We start from the raw sequence: 22,557 nt of genomic DNA on the forward strand, positions 1-22,557 counted from the left end.
GACCGGACCTGACGCACCTTCTGCAGAGGGACCTCGACCGACTGGAAAGATGGGCAGAGTCCAATGGGATGGCTTTCAACAAGTCCAAGTGCCGAGTGCTGCACTTTGGCTATGGCAATCCCATGCAGAGGTATAGGCTGGGGTCGGAGTGGCTGGAGAGCTCCCAGACAGAGAGGGACCTGGGTGTGCTGATCGACAGCCACCTGAATATGAGCCAGCAGTGTGCTCAGGTGGCCAGGAGGGCCAATAGCATTCTGGCCTGCATTAGGAATAGTGTGGCCAGCAGGAGCAGGGAGGTCATAGTGCCCCTGTACTCTGCTCTGGTTAGGCCGCACCTTGAGTACTGTGTCCAGTTCTGGGCTCCTCAGTTTAAGAAGGACATTGAGACACTTGAGCGTGTCCAGAGAAGGGCAACAAGGCTGGTGAGAGGCCTTGAACACAAGCCCTATGAGGAGAGGCTGAGGGAGCTGGGATTGTTTAGCCTGGAGAAGAGGAGGCTCAGGGGTGACCTTATTGCCCTCTACAACTACCTGAAGGGTGGTTGTAGCCAGGAGGGAGTTGGCCTCTTCTCCCAGGCAACCAGCACCAGAACAAGGGGACACAGTCTCAAGCTGCGCCAGGGGAGGTTCAGACTCGAGGTGAGGAGGAAGTTCTTCACCGAGCGAGTCATTCGGCATTGGAACGGGCTGCCCAGGGAGGTGGTGGAGTCACCGACCCTGGAGGCGTTCAAGGGGAGATTGGACGTGGCACTTGGTGCCATGGTCTAGTCATGGGGTCTGCGGTGTCAGGTTGGACTCGATGATCCTCGAGGTCCTTTCCAACCTAAGTGATACTGTGATACTGTGATACTGTGATACCTTGTATCTTGGGAATTGATTTTCTGAGAGAAGGGCGTTTCAAAGACCCTAGAGGTTACAAATGGGCTTTTGGAGTAGCTTCAATAGAAATTGATGGACAAAATTGAAGCTATCTGCCAGACCTGAACTTTCTGATGAATCTGCAGTTGTGGGACAACATAAGATACAGGACATTAAATTGCCGGTTGCTTCTCAGACTGTGCATCACAGACAATACAGAACCAACCGTGACTCTTTGTTGCCCATTCAGAATCTGATTCATCAGTTGGAGAGTCAGAAAGTCGTCAGCAAAACTCATTCCCCTTTCAACAGTCCAGTGTGGCCTGTGCGGAAGCAGAATGGAGACTGGCGTCTGACAGTAGACTACCGAGCCCTAAATGAAGTGACACCACCTATGAGTGCAGCAGTGCCAGACATGATGGAGCTACAGTATGAGCTGGAATCCAAAGAGGCCAAATGGTATGCTACCATAGACATTGCTAATGCATTTTTCTCTATTCCCATAGCAGAGGAATGCAGGCCTCAGTTTGCTTTCACCTGGAGAGGAATCCAGTACACTTTCAACAGGCTGCCAATGGGCTGGATCCACAGCTCAAGCATCTGTCATGCAGTGATCCATGATGCTCTGGAGAAAGGCGGTGCTCCAGAACACATCCAGTTCATCGATGATATCATCGTCTGGGGTAAAACTGCTGAGGAAGTCTTCGAGAAAGGTAACAAAATCATTGACATTCTTCTGGATGCAGGTTTTGCCATCAAACGAGACAAAGTGAAAGGACCTACCACAGAGATTCAGTTTCTAGGAGTGCGATGGCAGGATGGACGCCGACACATTCCAGTGGATGTGGTAAATAGAGTCTCTACCATGGCAAGTCCCACCAACAAACAAGAGACCCTACGTTTCTTGGGGATAGTGGGATTTTGGAGACTGCACATTCCTGGATACAGTCAAATTGTGAAACCTCTGTATGATGTGACTCGAAAGAGAAACCATTTCCACTGGGGACCTGAACAACAAGCAGCCTTTGACCAGATAAAACAAGAGGTGATTCAAGCAATGGGTCTGGGACCTGTCCGAGATGGTCCAGACATTAAGAACATTTTGTACACGGCTGCAAGTGACAATGGTCCAACCTGGTGCTTGTGGCAAAAAGCTCCAGGTGAGACACGTGGACGACCTCTTGGTTTCTGGAGTCGAGGTTACAGAGGTTCAGAGGCTAATTATACTCCAACAGAGAAAGAAACTTTAGCTGCCTATGAAGGAGTAAAAGCATCTTCTGAAGTGATTGGAACTGAATCACAACTTCTTCTAGCTCCCAGACTACCAGTTTTGAATTGGATGTTCAAAGGCAAAGGCTCCACACCACATCATGCCACAGACTCAACATGGTCTAAGTGGATGGCTCTGATAACACAGAGAGCTCGAATGGGAAATCTTGAAAGACCTGGTCTAGTGGAGGTGATCTCAAGTTGGCCTGAAGGTATCAACTGTGCTAAGCCTCCAGAGGAGAAAGTGACTCGTGCTGAGGAAGCTCCTCCTTACAATGACCTTTCTGATGATGAAAAGAAATATGCTTTGTTCACAGACGGTTCCTGTCGTCTTGTTGGAAACAAGCGAAGGTGGAAGTCTGCAGTGTGGAGTCCAACACGCCGAGTTGCAGAGGCGAAAGATGGAGAAGGAGAATCCAGTCAGTTCGCAGAGGTAAAAGCTGTCCAGCTAGCTCTCGACGTAGCTGAACGTGAGAGACGGCCAAAGCTTTATCTCTACACCGACTCATGGATGGTAGCCAATGCTCTATGGGGTTGGCTAAAGAACTGGAAGAAGAGTGATTGGCAGAGAAAAGGAAAACCCATTTTGGCAGCCAACCTATGGCAGGACATTGCTGATCGAATCGAGAGAATTCCAGTGAAAGTGAGGCACATCGATGCTCACATTCCTAAGAGCAAAGCTACTGAGGAACAACAACACAACCATCGGGCAGATCTAGCTGCAAGAGTTTCTCAAGTAGACATGGATCTCGACTGGAAACACCGAGGTGAGATATTCTTAGCTCGGTGGGCTCACGATTCGTCAGGACATCAAGGCAGAGATGCAACATACCAATGGGCTCGTGACAGATCCATAGACATTTCCATGGATGCTATCACACAAGTCATCCATGACTGTGACATTTGTGCTGCTATTAAGCAGGCAAAACGACTTAAGCCCTTGTGGTATGGTGACAGATGGTCCAAGTACAAGTATGGTGAAGCTTGGCAGATTGACTACATCACTCTACCACGTTCTCGTTCTGGTAAGCAGTACGTGCTTACTATGGTAGAGGCAAACACTGGATGGTTGGAAACTTATCCAGTTCCACATGCAACTGCACGCAACACCATTCTTGGTCTGGAGAGACAAATCCTGTGGAGACACGGAACTCCAGAGAGGATTGAGTCAGACAACGGAACTCATTTCAAGAACAACCTTGTAAAGAACTGGGCAAAAGAGCACGGTATTGAGTGGATATTCCACATTCCCTACTATGCACCAGCTTCAGGGAAGATTGAACGCTACAACGGTTTGTTGAAGACCACTCTCAAAGCCATGGGAGGTGGATCTTTGAAAAACTGGGAAAAGCATTTAGCACAAGCAACCTGGCTGGTATATAGTAGAGGTTCAGTGAACCGAGCTGGACCTGCACATTCAGATTTGCTACGGAAAGTAGAAGGTGATAGAGTTCCTGTTGTTAGAGAAAAGAATCTGTTAGGTAAAACTGTTTGGGTATTTTCACCCTCAGGAGAGGCTAAACCTGTCCGAGGGGTGGTTTCAGCTGAAGGTCCGGGTCACACTTATTGGGTAATGCAAGAGAATGGTGAAATTCAGTGTATTCCACAAAGAAATTTAACTTTAGCTAAAAGAGGTTAACTTTGAACTGTTGTACAGCTACATCGCGTCCAAAGGAAGAATCAACGAGACATCTACGGTGCACGAACCCTGAGATCCCTGGGAGCCCTGAGTCAACTAAGAGACCCTGAGAATCCCTGTTTCCCTTTTCTTCGCTTCGTCGGTGAAGAAATGAACTGTTTTCCATTTTTCTCATTTTCTGATTTTTTTGGACTTTTGAATCATCTACATCTGAGCATAGCCGGAATGGACTATGAACTTTACTCACGAACTGTAAATATCGTTTTGGATTGGATGGACAGTATGAACAGCCAATGAAATTGTTTAGAAGGGGTGGACTGTGGCCGGTTGACGTTGCCCCCTTAAGAAAGGGAATATGGTGGACGGAAGTTGGTAAACGGAAGGAATAGTCTAAACTAATTTCATTGGAAGAGTGGGAGGAAGCACCCTCTGAACTGGGAGTGTAGGAAAGATATCTTGGGCACTCCGGCATTTTATTTTCAGTCTTGCTTCCGCCTTTCCACGGTGCGGCTGCTCTTTGTCCCTGTGCTGGGCTTTCTGCCAAGGCTCCGGCCTTGAGAAAAAAACTGATAAGGCCTGTATTAACTCCTTTCCAATTAACACGAACTGCTTCTAACTTTTTTCCTTTCTTTTCTTTCTCTTTCTATCCCATTCTGGGGAAAGGGGGGGGAAGAGAGGGGAGAGCGGAGGTGGGGGACCCCTCTGCCGAGGGGGGGGCCACTCTCATTTCTGTGTTGCTCTGTTGTATATCTTTGTATATATTGTAGATATTGTAAATTTGTAAATATTTCCCTGCAAATCCTACATTGCTTTGTAAATATAGCTCCACTGCTTTGCTAATTCAGCTTGCGAGTTTTTTTTTTCCTTTCCCTTCAATTTTTTTTTCCCTTTTACTTTACAAAGGGGGAAGGGAGGAGGCTTCTTGGCCTTATCCTTCCACCCCACGACAATCAACAACCTCGTTGTGTCATTAGTAGTTGGACCAATAATCTGTAATAGTGCAGTGTGTGGTCACTCATAGGGAACCAATGGAGCTATGCCAACAGGGCACTCCGAGTTTATATAAGTTGTAGCACTTGCCTTGCTACGCACTTCTGCCTTTCCTGTCTCCTGTTTCTTCTACACTTTACAGTGCTATACTTGCACTACAGGCCTGCTCCATAGGCCTGCACCTCAGGCCTGCACCATCGGCCTGCAACAGTGGAACAATAAAGGAACAATACTCGATCATATTGGTCAGCCGTATTGATTCCCATCTCCGTCGTCTGATATATATGCACTTCAGCCGGGCTGCTGGTTTCACCACTGGCCCTGGCTTATCACCCCCAGACCCCAGACTGGGGGGACTGGTTTCAGCCCCTTCCCCCTTCGAAACTAGTTTAAAGCCCTATCTATGAGACCTGCCAATTTAGGCCATTCTCGTACATTCCGATCTTACCCCTCCTCTGGGACAGATGTGCTCCATCTGTTGCCAAGCTGGCCTGGTGCAGTAGAAAGTTTTTCAAGATCGAAAACCCAAAATTCTTTTGACTGCACCAGCCTCTAAGCCACTTGTTGACTGCAGCTGCTGACCTTTTCCTTATGGTATTCCCTCCTGCAACTAAGGGCGCCAGGGGAGGTTGAGGCTGGAGGTCAGGAGGAAGTTTTACACAGAGAGAGTGATTGCCCATTGGAATGGGCTGCCCAGGGAGGTGGTGGACTCGCCATTGCTGGAGATGTTCAGGAGGAAACTTGACAGGGTGCTTGGTTGCATGGTTTAGTTGATTAGGTGGTGCTGGATGATAGGTTGGACGTGATGATCTTGAAGGTCTCTTCCAACCTGGTCTATTCTATTCTATTCTATTCTATTCTATTCTATTCTATTCTATTCTATTCCATTCCATTCCATTCCATTCCATTCTATAGACGAAAAAATTAATTGCGCACCTGATCCCTCAACCAGATCTCCCAGGGCCCTGTAGTCATCTTTGATAGCCCTGGGAGTTCTGGTTGCAACATCATCATTCCCTAACTGCATAACTATCAAGGGATAACAGTCAGAGGGCTGCACCATACCAGGCAGTCTTCTGGTAACATCTCCAACCATGGCTCCTGGAAGGCAACAAACCTCCCTGTGAGTAGGGTCTAGCCGACATATGGGGCCCTCTGTTCCCCTCAGGAGGGAATCGCCAATAACAATTACCCTCCTACCTACCTCCTTATATTCCCCCTAAGTCTGAGTCGAGACTGACTTTTTAAAGGAGTTATTGCGGCGAGTTACCACCATGGCTAGCCCTGCCCACGGGACCTACTGGGGAAAGTTTTAGAAAAAGTGTGGCGGCGTGCGTGTCCGAGCAAGAAGCCACGGGCTGAAACGGAACCGCCCGCGTTCTGCCACCGGCTTTTTAAAGTGCCGCAGCACGCAGGGAGCCCAAATGATCCCGAGCACATGGAGAAACGGTGAGAGCCAATCCTAGCCGAGTATAGAGATTCCGCGCGGGTCCCGCAGGTTGAAAAGGGAGCAGCTCGTGCTTTGTCGAGGCTCCTGGTCTCGGTGTGTTCCCGATGGAGCTTACCGCTGAAACGGAACCGCCCGCGAGCTGCCGCTGGCTTTTAAACTGCCGTGGCACGCAGGGAGCCCGAACGATCCCCATGCAAAACATTCTGCCAGTCAAATTTATTCTGCTCCTTCACAGCTGTCACCCTGACAGCCTGAAGATGATGGCAGATGATGATGATGGACAGGAGGAGCATGATCAATACAGCTGTAACATTTCAATCAGCATGCCACTCATCTCTGGAAAACAGCCTAAGGAAAAGTCCTCCTCTGTTCCTGCTGTGTGTAATCACTCAGTGCTACGTTAGCACATGTCACACACAGAGTTGTGAGGTGAAACCTTGGCTTGTGCCCCCCATACCGTGACCAAAACCAAGTTAGCATAGAGGGGTGACCAAAAATGCAGGGTGAGTGCTCTTACCTGGTGAGGTGAAATAGAGCCTGCCTCACTCTGAGACCCTCCAGAGAGAATCAAAGAATTGTTTGGGTTGGGAAAGACTTCTAAGATCGAGTCCAACCACCAACCTAACACTACCCTGACCACTAAACCATGTCCCAGAGTGCTATGTCCCCAGGTTTCTTGAATGCCTCCAGGCATGGCGACTCCACCACCTCCCTGTGCAGCCTGTTCCAATGCCTGACTACTCTTGGAGAAAAGAAATTTTTCCTAATATCTAACCTAAACCTCCCCTGGAACAATTTCAGGCCATTTCCTCTCACCCTACCACCTGATACTAGGGAGAAGAGACCAACACTCTGGAAGTTGTGGAGAGCTGGAAGGTCTCCCTTCAGCCTTCTCTTCTCCAGACTAAACAACCCCAGTTCCCTCAGCCACTCTTCACCAGCCTTGTTCTCCAGACCCTTCACCAGCTTTGCTGCCCTTCTCTGGTCCTGCTCCAGCACCTCACTGTCTTTTCTGAAGAGTCCAAAACTGAACCTGGTATTCGAGGTGCAACCTTCCAAGTGCTGAGTACCTGGGTGTGTGTGAGAGTCTAAGAAGTTTGTCTCTTTTGATGTGAGTCAACAAAGATAAACTGATAGCAGAGCCACTGGAAAGAAAGTGGAAAGAATCCTGTCTACCAATCCTGGATGCAAATCAGCTTGTGATTGCATCGTGATAACACGGGACTACAACAATGGACCCAAGGACCCAGCCATCACGCATTTAGGGCAAGATAATCTCCACCCATCAAGTACCCTGGGCAGGGTAACACAATGGTTTTTACCACCTGTTTCCTGCTGTGTAAGGAACGTGGGGGGCTTGTAGATGGGGGAGACGGAGATTCCCCCCCCTCCATCCAAAAATCTTGCCCAAATACACAGCAATACACAGAAAGATTTCCGGGGAAACGAATATTTGAATACATACCTAAGGACTAAAAACTGTATAAAAGACTTGAGCAACTACTGGTTTGTAGAGAGAAACGGGAGAGAGAAACAGAGGAGAAATTTGAATTGAATCTAGCCAGGGAGATTAAAGGGAACACTAAGAACTTTTACAGGTATATTAATGGGAAGAAGAAGACTAGGGAAGGTGTGGGCCCCCTCAGAAAGGAAAATGGTGACATGGTCACAAGTGATGAGGAAAAGGCTGAGGTACTTAATAACTTCTTTACCTCAGTCTTCACTGCAAGGGCCTCTAGCCACACTCCTGATGTTATGGAAGACAATGCCAGGGATGGGGAGGAAGAACTGCCCATTGTAAGTGCAGATCAGGTTCGTGATCACCTAAAGAACCTGAAAGTGTTCAAGTCCATGGGACCCGACGGGATACACCCACGGGTGCTGAGAGAACTGGCAGATGAGGTTGCTAAACCCCTCTCTATTATATTTCAAAAGTCATGGCAGTCTGGGGAAGTCCCCACAGACTGGAAAAGGGGAAACATTGCCCCCATCTTCAAAAAGGGTAAGAAGGAGGAACCAGGGAACTACAGGCCAGTCAGTCTCACCTCTGTGCCTGGAAAGATCATGGAGCAGATCCTCCTGGAGTCACTACTCGCTCAGAAGAATAGTGAAGAGGTGATTTGTAACAGTCAGCATGGCTTTGCCAAGGGCAAATCCTGCCTGACCAACCTGGTTGCCTTCTATGAGCAGGTGACAAAATTAATAGATGAGGGGCGAGCAACTGATGTCGTCTACCTGGACCTAAGCAAAGCTTTCGACACTGTCCCGCACCACATCCTGGTCTCCAAACTGGTGACACATGGGTTTGATGGGTGGACCACTAGATGGATAAGGAACTGGCTTGATGGCCGCACCCAAAGAGTGGCTGTCAATGGCTCCATGTCCCAGTGGAGGCCAGTGACAAGCGGAGTCCCTCAGGGATCAGTCCTGGGACCTGTCTTGTTCAACATCTTTGTGGGTGACATGGACAGTGGCATTGAGTGCACCCTCAGCAAGTTTGCTGATGACACCAAGCTGTGTGGTGCAGCAGACACGCTGGAGGGAAGGGAGGCCATCCAGAGGTACCTTGACAGGCTGGAGAGGTGGGCACAAGCCAACCTCATGAGGTTCAATAAGAGCAAGTGCAGGGTCCTGCATCTGGGTCGAGGCAATCCCAGGCACAAATCCAGGCTGGGCAGGGACTGGCTGGAAAGCAGCCCTGAGGAGAGAGACTTGGGGGTGCTGGTGGACAAAAAGCTCAACATGAGCTCTCAGTGTGCACTTGCAGCCCGCAAAGCCAATCAGATCCTGGGCTGCATCCGGAGAAGTGTGGCTAGCAGGTCAAGGGAGGTGATCCTCCCCCTCTACTCAGCCCTGGTGAGACCCCACCTGGAGTACTGTGTCCAGTTCTGGAGACGAAGGAAAACACAGGAGACGGGCCAGGCCGCTGAGAAGAGAAAGCCGGGACAATGCTGCTCCGGAGAAAAGAAGCTGCCTGGAGGACCACAGCTACAGCCAAAGTCTCAGCACCCTTTCTCTGCAGACCCAGGCTGCCCAGAGGAGCCTCAGCACCGTTCCTGTACCAACCCAACATCTCCCCAGAGGATCACAGCTCTTCTCCAGCCAGAGCCTCAGCACCGTTTCTCTACAGACCCAGGCTGCCCAGAGGAGCCTCAGCACCGTTCCTGTATCAACCCAACATCTCTCCAGAGGACCACAGCTGTTCTCCAGCAAAAGCCTCAGCACTGTTTCCCTACAAACCCAACATCTCCTGCAGCACCTTTCCTCCACAGACTTTAACTGTCTTGGGGGGGATGAGGGGTGTGGTAATATAATTCCTTTCCTCTTCTCTCTCTCTCCCTTTCTCTTTTCTCCCTCTCCCCTTCTTCCTCTTCTCTCTCTCCCTCTCTCCTTCTTCCTCTTCTCTCTCTCCCTCTCTCTTTTCTCCCTCTCCCCTTCTTATGTCCACTTTATTTATCTAATGTCTAGCTGTTGATACTTTGGCCTCGTTTGTGCCTCTAATTTCACAACACGGGAATATTTAAAAGAACTGTGTCTCTGGTCCGAGACATTTAATGTCTCCAGACCTTGACACTGGGCACATCACTTCCCTACTCCTGCTGACCACACTGCATCTGATGCAGGCTAGGATGCTATTGCCTTCTCGGCCACTTGAGCACACTGCTGGCTGTCCTCAGAGGCTGGGAACCAGGGAAGCTGAAGGGAGCTGGCAGTCACTTCCAGGAGCAAAGATCACCGTGAGGAACAAACACATCCCCCTCTCCAAATCACACGTTACCCTGAAACCTTCACCGCTTGCAGCTTGCCAGCAAGGCTGTTTTTCTCTAAAACAGTGCAAAAGAAGGCTCTGTGTTTCTCAGAATCACAGAAAACATCTGGTTGGAAGACACCTCAAAGATCATCCAGTCCAACCCTCAACCCAGCACTGAAGGGGCAACACTAAACCATGTTCCTAAGTACCCGGTCTGCCTGCTGCTTAAACACCTCGAGGGATGGTGACTCCAGCACTACCCTGGGCAGACCATTGCAATGTTTGAGAACCCTCCCTGGCAAGAAATCTTTCCTCAGTTTGCTGGTGCACACCTGGCACAACAGCCACCTGCCTGCTCATCTGCCACTGACTTGCCTGTATAGAATAGAATAGAATAGAATAGAATAGAATAGAATAGAATAGAATAGAATAGAATAGAATAGAATAGACCAGGTTGGAAGAGACCTTCAAGATCATCGTATCCAAACTATCATCCAACACCACCTAATCAACTAAACCATGCAACCAAGCACCCTATCAAGTCTCCTCCTGAACACCTCCAGTGATGGTGACTCCACCACCTCCCCAGGCAGCCTATTCCAATGGGCAATCACTCTCCCTATGTAAAACTTCCTCCTAATCTCCAGCCTAAACCTCCCCTGGCGCAGACTGAGACTGTGTCCTCTTGTTCTGGTGCTGGTTGCCTGGGAGAAGAGACCAACCTCTGCCTGGCTACAACCCCCTTTCAGGTAGTTGTAGAAAGCAATAAGGTCACCCCTGAGTCTCCTCCTCTCCAGGCTAAGCAACCCCAGCTCCCTCAGCCTCTCCTCATAGGGATTATGTTCCAAACCCCTCACCAACTTTGTTGCCCTTCTCTGGACACGCTCCAGCAAGTCAACATCCTTCCTAAACTGAGGGGCCCAGAACTGGACACAGTACTCGAGGTGTGGCCTAACCAGTGCAGTGTACAGGGGCAGAATGACCTCCCTGCTCCTGCTGGCCACACTGTTCCTGATGCAGGCCAGGATGCCATTGGCCCTCTTGGCTGCCTGGGCACACAGCAGGCTCATGTTCAGCCTACCATCGACCAGCACCCCCAGGTCCCTCTCTACCTGGCTGCTCTCCAGCCACTCTGACCCCAGCCTGTAGCACTGCATGGGGTTGTTGTGGCCAATGTGCAGAACCTGGCACTTGGATGTGTTAAATCTCATGCCATTGGACTCTGCTCATCTGTCCAGCCTGTCAAGGTCCCTCTGCAGAGCCTCTCCACCCTCCAGCAGATCAACTCCTGCCCCCAGCGTGGTGTTGTCAGCAAATTTACTGATGATGGACTCAATGCCCTCATCCTGATCATCAATAAAGATGATAAAGAGCACAGTGCCCAGCACTGATCCCTGGGGCACACCACTACTGACTGGCCGCTGTGCTGCCTTCTAGCATGTACCAGGCACTGATGGATTCCAGATCAGCCGTTTCTACAGCACGAGTTTTGCTTTAAGATATCTGTAATGGTTTGGGGAGCTTCTTTGTTCTTTTTTTTCTAGCAAAATTTAATAGACTTCTCAAACAAATGTTTGTTAGATTATCAATTTTTTTTTCAGCACTTGTTTACCCAAGTAACTATAAGATAAGATGATCACTCTCCATTTGCATGTGCCAGTACTGCTGTCTTCTGTTTTCTTTGGCATTATCATACAAAAAACCCACACAAACAATTGATTGCCCATCAATTCAAACAAAATGTTAGTGCTAAGCTGTCTCACTCCATGATAAATTCCAAGAGGAGAAGCTCCAAGATAGGGAACTTCATTTGGGGGGGGATGCTTTGTTAAGGAACAGATAAAGGACAGTCTTCAGCCAATACCACAGATGTGGTGGTGCCAACACAAAACTTGCTGGGGAAATTTATTCAAGTCACAGCTTTCATAAGAGAAGTGACAACAGAGAAATGGCTTAACAACAGCCAAGTGAGGCTAAGAATAATGAGAAATACAATATTGGGTTAATTTGTTCTACAGCAAATTAGCAAGGTACCAAGGTTCCTCTCCCCTCCCCAGCCTGGCAGCAGTGGCTCCCTAAGATTTTGTTATTTTTGCTAATGATTCCTAGGCTGCTTTTTTTCCATATCCTCACCCCCATGGCTGCCCTCCTAATATAGTTGGTGTATGGTGGCAGGACACAGCAGAGCATAAAATCTTCCTCCCGTTAATCCCCTTTAATACTCGATGGTTTAATTCCATTTCAACAGCGCCCAACGACCAACTTAATGCTATTTGCTTATGCACCAGACACAGCCATGGGACAGGGTTTCCTTGCCCTCCCTCTTGTCACTGCTGAGCATTGCACAGAGTGATTTTTACACCTGCTGCTTCTGGCAATGTCCCCTCAGCTTCTGCTGCTCTTCCACCCTCCTGTGCCTTTTAAACAGCTGCTAGCAGCTCCCTCTCTTCTTCCCACTGGGAGAAAGAGACACAGCCCTTAGTCTGTCTCCCATTTGTGGAGCAAGCAGCCCAGGAGTGCAACTACACCCTGGATCACCTTGGCACGTGTCTTCTGCCTACACCATCCTACCATGGCAAGCTACTTTTTAACAAGACTTTTAACCCAGGGAAGTTTTCACACAGGCCTGAGAACATGCACTTGAAGCCATGGTTTAGTTAGTCATGAGGTGTTAGGTAATATGTTGGACTTGATGATCTCTGAGGTCTTTTCTAACCTCCTTGGTTCTATGTGCTGCAGCCTCAGACCTCAGTCTGGTTGGAGGCTTTTCTGTTATATAACCAACAAATGGTTTGGCTGGGAAAGGACCTTTAAAGCTCATCTAGTCCAGCCTCCAGCAGTAAAGGAGGACATCTGCAACTACATCAGGTTGCTTAGAGCCCCAAGCAACCTGAGCAGGACTGTTTTCAGGGATGGGGCATCCCCTCTCTCTGGGAAACCTGGGCCAGGGCATTTCCACCCTCTGTGTAACAGATGCTTCTCTGTAATCTCAGTCTCCCTCTTCTAGGCTAAAACCATCACTCCTTGTCCTGTCACAACAGGCCCTGCCAAGGTCTGTCCCCATCTTCCTTATATGCCCCTTTAAGTACTGAGAAGCCGCACTTATGGTCTCCCCAGAGCCTTCTCCTCTCCAAGCTGCACGACCGCAACTCTCTCAGCCTGTCCTCGCAGCAGAGGGACTCCACCCCTGGAATCACTGGTGTGGCCTCCTCCGGATGCGCTCCGACCGGTCCATGTCTTGTGCTGAGGGCGCCAGTGCTGAACACAACACTGTAGGCGAGGGCTCAGCGGAGCAAAAGGTTTCCTGAGCACCCACACAGCCGCGATCCGTGCTCCGCGGCCAGCCTGTGCCCCCGCCCCCACCACAGCCACGCAACGCTCAGGCCCGCGCCTGCGCACAGCGCCGCTAAGATGGCGGCCGCGCCTCACGTGACCCACCAACCCCGCTCCCGCACCTCCCCTGCGAGCGCGCGGGCTCCCCCCACAGTGCCCCGCGCTGCCCTTTGCCCCCGGAAGTGCTGCTGCCGCCGCCGCCGCTGCCGCCGCCGCTGCTGCCGTTCCTGAGAGTCGTGGTTCGGCCACCCCTACCCCGCCGCTTCCCCGGCCCGCTATGGGAGTCCCGGCCTTCTTCCGCTGGCTTAGCCGCAAGTATCCCTCCATCATCGTCAATTGTGTGGAGGAGAAGGTGAAACGCGCTTTTGCCTCCTGTCCCGGGTCAGGGCTGGGCACTCTGAGGGCCGCCCCACGACTCCGTGTTGGCTGTGGGCCAGGGGGACGCCGAAGGGGGATCAGGGCGGTGTGGAAAGCATTGTCCGCTGGTAGTTAGCGCCTGCCCGTGCTGTGCCGCTTCCAAACACCTCTTTACACTCTCGGGTGCTCGAGGTGCTCTTTCAAGGCTTTCAGGAGGCGTTTTGAGGACTGGGTGCTTTTAATCTCGGTGAAAGCAGTCGGTGTTGCAGGGAAGTTAATTTGCCTGCTGGGTGAGGTACAGCGGTTGGGGAGGAGTGCGGTTTTGGAGAAAGGAATCGGTTTGTTCCTACGATTTTCAAGCCTTCAGGCGTTGTATTCAAATCCGAGCCCATCCCGCGCGGTGGCTTCACTCTCTCTGGTGTTTCAGGAAGAAAAAGTAGGTTTAGTGAGGTGTTTGGTAAAACTTAAGGCGCATAGCGGGCAGTAGGGCTGTTTGCTTCCGTTTCTTGGGTTTGGGTATGTTCTTTGTAATCCCTGTTTTTCAAAGACTTTGTTTGTAGATTACAAGATGCAACAGGCTTTAGGACTTGTTGAAAACTGAGGTGAAGCTCCCTGTCTTGAAAAGAGTAAGGAAATGCAAGTGTAAAGGGTGTAAAAAGTAATGTGGGTCTGGAAACTCCCCTGTTTCTGTGAGACCACCCTGTTTGCAAGTGAATTGGTACAGAGATGCTGCTTGTGATGTGGGCTCAGGAAAGCTGAGAGCAGGAATGAGACATTTGAGGTGAAACTGGGCTGTTTTTTATAGCTACAGAGGATTTTTGTAAGATTGGATCAGTACCATGTGTGGTGGATATGCCCTCAGAAGTGAGCGGCAGATCCATCAATGAAAATATAAGTTTATTTATATATATATATACAAACTCTGTAACAGGGTATTTACAGTCACCCTTCACAGGTATCAATATTCGGTTAGTGGAACTATCTTTACAGAATGTTATGTATGGGCACTTAAATCAAAATGATTCACAGAACTTATAATCGAAACTGAGTCAGAGAGTGGCGGGGGAGGGGGTGGTCAGTGACCGGCAACCCTCCACCTGGAGCAATTCAAATGCTACCCTAACTGAAGCTTTATAAAGAAGGGCTTGGCTTACTCACAAGCTGAGAACTTTGTGAAGTCTTTCCTTAATGATGTTTATAGTCCAGAGAACGTGGCACGGATGTGCCATAATAAGGAGACAGGAAATGGCGCCGGCCGCATGGCCGCACCACGTGGCTCTGCTGTTCTCTCCCAGGATACAAAAGGTTCCTCGCTCGGAGGGGGGCAGTGGCAGGTCAGCAACACTGGTTCACACAGTCTACCAGGTTTTCTCCTACAACGATGGATCACGCAGCGGTTGATCCCACGGAGTGCTGTCCACGGCACCGCAGGCAGCTGGGTGACGGTGGCAAAGAACCATGAGGCCTCTTGAAGCACTGGCACGCACGCACACACACAGGCTCCAACACCGAGGTGGGGGGGCTCATTTACCAAACGACCCCTATTTACCATTTGCCCCAGTGAATACTGGTCCAATAAGCATCTGTTGCTAATGCAAAGATTAACCAATGAACTAACACCTACCAAATATGGCCTGAGTATATGCTATACCCAGGGAAACAAACATATAGCCTGCCGCTTGTATACTACAGGGGTGAGACCACGCCCAGGTAGACTGTTTACCTGGACTCAGTGGCGCCAGGATCCCCCCTGCTGCCTCCAGAAAGGAGGGGGAACAAAGGAGGGTTAACAGACAGAGAAATATATCCTACACAAATGTTTGGGGCACAATCCTGACCATAAGCATCCTTTACTACACCGTGCTGTATGTGTGGTTATATCCTTCCTTGTGCTCTCATTCTCCTAGCATTTGAATACCTCACAACTGTATCAGTTTTGAATCTTATTTTTGCCAGACTTTTCTTTCACATATTAATCTTACTTCAGCCCCCTATTTTACTCTGATATTTTTTGTTAATGCCTTCACCAACACAGGATGTCACACTTGCATCCAAGACTTAAAACAAGTCTGCAGTTGTCCTCTTTAAACCCGAGCAGCTTCAGCTTTGTTTGTCTGACTGCTGGTATTTTCTAGTGTAGGAAAAATATATTCTGCCCAAGCAGGGGCTTGAGTTTTCAAAAGAAACCCCTGGTTTTGCCTTCCAGTAGATGCTTCTTAGTGAAGTCTTAGTCACAGCCTAGCTGCTGGGCTCCCTGGGCGGTCTTTGGTAACCCACAGCTGGTAGTGGGCACAGGTTGTGGGTTGCTTTATGCTGGCTGGTCACTGCCTTCAGCTGGTGGCTTGTGATTGTCCTCTTCCTTGTACTTGCAGGGAGGGCTATGTGGGTTACCTGGGAAGCAACACAGCAGAAATAACATTCCTGTGGTTTTGCTAGGCTGGTTGCTTTGCACACATCAGTGTAGCCACATAAATCACAGAATGCCAGGTTGGAAGGGACCCCAAGGATCACCTGATCCAACCTTTCTAGGTGATAATGGAGTTGAAATGAGCTGGCCCAGCACCCTGTGAAGTCAGTCTTGAAACTGACCAATCCACTACTTCCCTTGGGAGATGATTCCAATCTCTAACTGTTCTCACGGGAAAACATTTTCTTCTGCATTCCAATGGGAATCTCCCCAGCAGTAACTTGTACTCTTCACCCCTTGTCTTTTCCATGTGACTCCTTGTAAAATGGTAGTCTCCATCCTCCTGGTAGCCACCCCTTATTTCCTGGTCCATGGTAATAAGGTCTCCCCTAAGCCTTCTCAAGGCTGAACAAGCTCATTTCTCTCCGCCTTTCCAGTCCTGTCATGTGTTTCATAGGGTTGGAAGGGAAAGGCCTCCCCCCACCCCGGAAAAGTGAAAGGAAAAAAAACTCACAGCTGAATTAGCAAAGCAATGGGTGCTGTATATTTACAAAGCAATTTAGGGAATGCAGGTTTATGTACAGAATCTACAATATTTACAATATATACAAAAATATACAACAAAGTAGCACAGAAATGAGAGTTCCCCCCTCTGCTCCCCCTTCTCTCCCCCTTTCCCCACAGAGGGTTAGAAAGAGAGAAAAGAGAAAAAAGTTAAAAGCAGTTATGAGTTAATTGGAAGGTGGTTAATACAGGCCTTGCAGTTTATCAGTTACAAGGTCAAGCCTTGGCTGAAAGCCCAGAAACAGCGAGCTGCTGCCACAGAAGGAGGGGGAAGACAGACTGACCAGAAAAGTGCAGGAATGCCCAGGATACCTTGCTGCACTCCCAGTTCAGAAGGTGCTTTCTCCCAATCTACCAATGAAATTAGTTTAGACCTGTCTTTCATTTACAAACATCCGACTACAATATTCCCTTTCTTAAGGGGGCAGCCTCAAACAGTCACAGTCCAACCCTTCTAAACAATTTTATTGGCTGTTCACACTGTCCATCCAATCCAAAATGATATTTACAGTTCGTATGTAAAGTTCATAGTCCCTTCCGGCTATGCTCAGATGTAGATGATTCAAAAGTCCAAGAAAATCAGAAAATGAGAAAAATGGAAAAGAGTTTGTTTCTTCGCCGACGAAGCAAAGAAAAGGGAAACAGGGATTCTCAGGGCCTCTTAGTTGACTCAGGGCTCTCAGGGATCTCAGGGTTCGTGCACCATAGATTCCTCGTTGACTCTTCCTCTTGACGTGACATAGCTATACAACAGTTTGAAATTAACCTCTTTCAGCTAAAGTTAAATTTCTTTGTGGAATACACTGAATTTCACCATTCTCTTGCAATACCCAATAAGTGTGACCCAGACCTTCAGCTGAAACCACCCCTCGGACAGGTTTAGCCTCTCCTGAGGGTGAAAATACCCAAACAGTTTTACCTAACAGATTCTTTTCTCTAACAACAGGAACTCTATCACCTTCTACTTTCCGTAGCAAATCTGAATGTGCAGGTCCAGCTCGGTTCACTGAACCTCTACTATATACCAGCCAGGTTGCTTGTGCTAAATGTATTTCCCAGTTTTTCAAAGATTCACCCCCCATGGCTTTAAGAGTGGTCTTCAACAAACCGTTGTAGCGTTCAATCTTCCCTGAAGCTGGTGCATAGTAGGGAATATGGAATATCCACTCAATACCGTGCTCTTTTGCCCAGTCCTTTACAAGGCTGTTCTTGAAATGAGTTCCGTTGTCTGACTCAATCCTCTCTGGAGTTCCGTGTCTCCACAGGATTTGTCTCTCCAGACCGAGAATGGTGTTGCATGCAGTTGCATGTGGAAGTGGATAAGTTTCCAACCATCCAGTGTTTGCCTCTACCATAGTAAGCACGTATTGCTTACCAGAATGAGAACGTGGTAGAGTGATGTAGTCAATCTGCCAAGCTTCACCATACTTGTACTTGGACCATCTGTCACCATACCACAAGGGCTTAAGTCGTTTTGCCTGCTTAATAGCAGCACAAATGTCACAGTCATGGATGACTTGTGTGATAGCATCCATGGAAATGTCTATGGATCTGTCATGAGCCCATTGGTGTGCTGCATCTCTGCCTTGATGTCCTGACGAATCATGAGCCCACCGAGCTAAGAATATCTCACCTCGGTGTTTCCAGTCGAGATCAAGATTAGAGTCCATGTCTACTTGAGAAACTCTTGCAGCTAGATCTGCCTGATGGTTGTGTTGCTGTTCCTCAGTAGCTTTGCTCTTAGGAATGTGAGCATCGATGTGTCTCACCTTCACTGGAATTCTCTCGATTCGATCAGCAACGTCCTGCCACAGGTTGGCTGCCCAAATGGGTTTTCCTTTCCTCTGCCAACCACTCTTCTTCCAGTTCTTTAGCCAACCCCATAGAGCATTGGCTACCATCCATGAGTCGGTGTAGAGATAAAGCTTTGGCCATCTCTCACGTTCAGCCACGTCGAGAGCTAGCTGGACAGCTTTTACCTCTGCGAACTGACTGGATTCTCCTTCTCCATTTTTCGCCTCTGCAACTCGGCGTGTTGGACTCCACACTGCAGACTTCCACCTTCGCTTGTTTCCAACAAGACGACAGGAACCGTCTGTGAACAAAGCATATTTCTTTTCATCATCAGAAAGGTCATTGTAAGGAGGAGCTTCCTCAGCACGAGCTACTTTCTCCTCTGGAGGTTTAGCACAGTTGATACCTCCAGGCCAACTTGAGATCACCTCCACTAGACCAGGCCTTTCAAGATTTCCCATTCGAGCTCTCTGTGTTATCAGAGCCATCCACTTAGACCATGTTGAGTCGGTGGCATGATGTGGTGTGGAGCCTTCGCCTTTGAACATCCAATTCAAAACTGGTAATCTGGGAGCTAAGAGAAGTGATTCAGTTCCAATTACTTCAGAAGATGCTTTTACTCCTTCATAGGCAGCTAAAATTTCTTTCTCTGTTGGAGTATAATTAGCCTCTGAACCTCTGTAACCTCGACTCCAGAGACTGAGAGGTCGTCCACGTGTCTCACCTGGAGCTTTTTGCCACAAGCACCAAGTTAGACCATTGTCACTTGCAGCCGTGTACAAAATGTTCTTAATGTCTGGACCATCTCGGACAGGTCCCAGACCCATTGCTTGAATTACCTCTTGCTTTATCTGGTGAAAGGCTGCTTGTTGTTCAGGTCCCCAGTGGAAATGGTTTCTCTTTCGAGTCACATCATACAGAGGTTTCACAATCTGACTGTATCCAGGAATGTGCAGTCTCCAAAATCCCACTATCCCCAAGAAACGTAGGGTCTCTTGCTTGTTGGTTGGATTTGCCATGGTAGAGACTCTATTTCCCACATCCACTGGAATGTGTCGGCGTCCATCCTGCCACCGCACTCCCAGAAACTGAATTTCTGTGGTAGGTCCTTTCACCTTGTCTCGCTTGATGGCAAAACCTGCATCCAGAAGAATGTCAATGATTTTGTTACCTTTCTCGAAGACTTCCTCAGCAGTTTTACCCCAGACGATGATGTCATCGATGAACTGGATGTGTTCTGGAGCACCGCCTTTCTCCAGAGCATCATGGATCACTGCATGACAGATGCTTGAGCTGTGGATCCAGCCCATTGGCAATCTGTTGAAAGTGTACTGGATTCCTCTCCAGGTGAAAGCAAACTGAGGCCTGCATTCCTCTGCTATAGGAATAGAGAAAAATGCATTAGCAATGTCTATGGTAGCATACCATTTGGCCTCTTTGGATTCCAGCTCATACTGTAGCTCCATCATGTCTGGTACTGCTTCACTCATAGGTGGTGTTACTTCATTTAGGGCTCGGTAGTCTACCGTCAGACGCCAGTCTCCATTCTGCTTCCGCACAGGCCACACTGGACTGTTGAAAGGTGAATGAATTTTGCTGACGACTTTCTGACTCTCCAACTGACGAATCAGATTCTGAATGGGCAACAAAGAGTCACGGTTGGTTCTGTATTGTCTGTGATGCACAGTCTGAGAAGCAACCGGCAATTTAATGTCCTGTATCTTATGTTGTCCCACAACTGCAGATTCATCAGAAAGCTCAGGTCTAGCAGACAGCTTTAATTTTTGTCCATCAATCTCTATAGAAGCTACTCCAAAAGCCCGTTTATAACCTCTAGGGTCTTTGAAACGCCCTTCTCTCAGAAAATCAATTCCCAAAATACAAGGTGCGTGAGGTCTGGTCACAACTGTATGCTTCCTCCATTGTTTACCAGTTAAACTTATATTAACCTCCACTTTACTTAACTCTTGAGATCCACCAGTGACTCCCAGAATGGTTATAGACTCTGATCCCTTATAATTTGTTGGCATTATGGTGCACTGAGCTCCTGTGTCAACCAAGGCCCTGTACTTCTGAAATTGTGAAGTGCCAGGCCACTGTATGTACACATCCCAATAGATTCTGTTATCTCTGTTATCCCTCTCCTCCCCCTGACGGGAGGCAGGGCACCCTTAGTAATGTGGAACATGCCCACATGTGCGTTGTGCACAGTGTGCAGTGTTATAACTTTGCATGTTATAACTGGAGCCACTGTTGGAGCTATTAGAGTTGTTCTGGGGAACTGTGGAAGTAACAGCTACCCTTCTGGCATTGCTCCATCGGGTTGTGCCACTTTGCAATTCCCTCAGTCTCCTGAAAAGATTAGAAGTTGGTTGGCCATCCCAGCGGTTCATGTTCTCACCAAACTGATCACGCAGAGTTATCCAAATAGTTCTACGTGATTGCCTTGGTGGTCTGTTTTGATTTGATCTGTTTTGGAATGACCTCCTTGGAGGACGTGTATTCCTCACAGATGAAACTTGTATCCACTTGGAGGAAGAATTAGAATTATCCCTTTGTGCCAATTAGGATATGGAATTTCTAAATTCTTCCTTTAACTCTCTTATGCAATTCTGCATATCACCAGACATAGTTTTAATGGCCGAAACCAAAGAAAAATGTGTCATGCTATCCTCCAGTTGTCTCATTTGATCACTGAGTTGGCCAACCGTAGGAGAAGCTCCACCATAATTCCTTGACACAATTCTGCTTGCCAGAATGTTTGCATAATTAGAAGGAGCAAGTTTGATGATCTTTTTAGCAAGACCAATACCCACAGGAATGTCATCAGGATTCAGAGTTTCATGTTCACCATAGAGTAGCTCTCTAACAGCAAATTCTCTCAAGCGCTTAATTCCCTCATCTATGGTAGTCCAGGGTTTAGGATTCCATGGAAGATCATCTCGGGAAGGGTATCTCAGGGCAACCGCCATTAAAAGGCATATCCACAGATTAACCTTACCGAGAGCCCTGCCTAGATGTCTATCTATTCCATTATCCCTCGAGAGAGTTCCTAACTGAGCTGCTGACTTGTCTCCAAATGTTAGGGCTGGAGAACCTGTGTCATAACACCTACTAAGCCAAGCTAGAACTGACTCCTTATCTGCCCTGGTGTAGTCTTTACGGACATTTCTTATCTCTTCGCGAGGTAATGCATAGTCAGTTATGTCATCTTGTAGCTCCTCCCCCTCAACTGGTTTCCCTAATAACCATCCTGTCATTTTCTCAAGGATCTTTTTAAGCTGAGAACCACCTTTGCCTGCTCCTTTCCTAGCTCATCTCTATCCTGCTTTGCTCTCACTAGGTTAGCTAGATCTTTAAAGACATCTTCTCTTCCTCCTCAGCAGGATTTCTTAGAGTAGAGGGCCCCTTACCAGGATCAGTCTCCTGTTCTTCTTCTCCATCAGCTTTGGTCTTTCCACTTCTAGTCTTTAAAACAGCCACCTTATCTGGAGCTGTGTTTGAATTTACAGCCATCTTAATAGAAGCTGACAGGTCCTGAGATAAATCAGCTGCTGGGGCAGTGACTTTTGGTCCCACCAAGAGAGTGGGCAGAAATGACGTTGCTCCGTTAATGGCCGACGGAGAAGAAGGAGGAGGAGAAGGAGTAGGCGCTATGTTGATACCAGCCGATGCCCTTGGCAGCTTGCCAGAATCAGCAGCAAAGTCATTTAGAGCAGCCTTTCCAATTAACTTCTTAGTTTCTTTTTAACTGACAGAGATTCTCCACACTCCTCGTCACTAGATGTCTCTGGGACTGACCAAGAGCCACGGCATTTTCTTTTTGATCTAGTTTTAATAACAAAAGACGCTCTGGATATTTTTCTCTCCCGTCGCAAAGAAAACAGTAAATATGCAATTACCATCACCGGCAGCAGATTTATACACATCAAATAAATCACCTTTGGATCCCAGCCATCACCTAAAGTTACTCTCTCCTCCGGCGGAATCTTAAAACCCTTTATCTCAATTGGGAGAGTGGTGGAGGTAACATTTCTGTATCTCGCTGGCCATAATAAATCAATACATTTTCCATACCATAATCTAACTCTATACATAACCCACAGATAAATTGTCCGCACCAAATATTTGCCCAGGTAATCCAAA

At 48.3% G+C, this 22,557-nt stretch overlaps 1 protein-coding gene across 5 annotated transcripts in view; it reads left to right on the top strand.

Moving 5' to 3' along the window:
- Positions 1-13,503: 13,503 nt before the first annotated feature.
- The window catches only part of XRN2 (5'-3' exoribonuclease 2), a 133,186-nt gene continuing 124,132 nt past the window's right edge, over positions 13,504-22,557 (top strand). For all 5 annotated transcript variants that reach the window (XM_068143239.1, XM_068143240.1, XM_068143243.1 and 2 more), the window contains exon 1: positions 13,504-13,641. In XM_068143239.1, the coding sequence (XP_067999340.1) occupies positions 13,567-13,641 (75 nt within the window). In that variant the 5' untranslated portion in view covers positions 13,504-13,566. The remainder of the gene's footprint in view (positions 13,642-22,557) is intronic.

The sequence above is a fragment of the Melanerpes formicivorus genome, unplaced genomic scaffold (genome assembly GCF_026170545.1).
Source record: "Melanerpes formicivorus ecotype bairdi unplaced genomic scaffold, bMelFor1.0.p_v2 SCAF_9, whole genome shotgun sequence".
In the NCBI taxonomy this organism is placed as follows: Eukaryota; Metazoa; Chordata; class Aves; order Piciformes; family Picidae; genus Melanerpes; species Melanerpes formicivorus.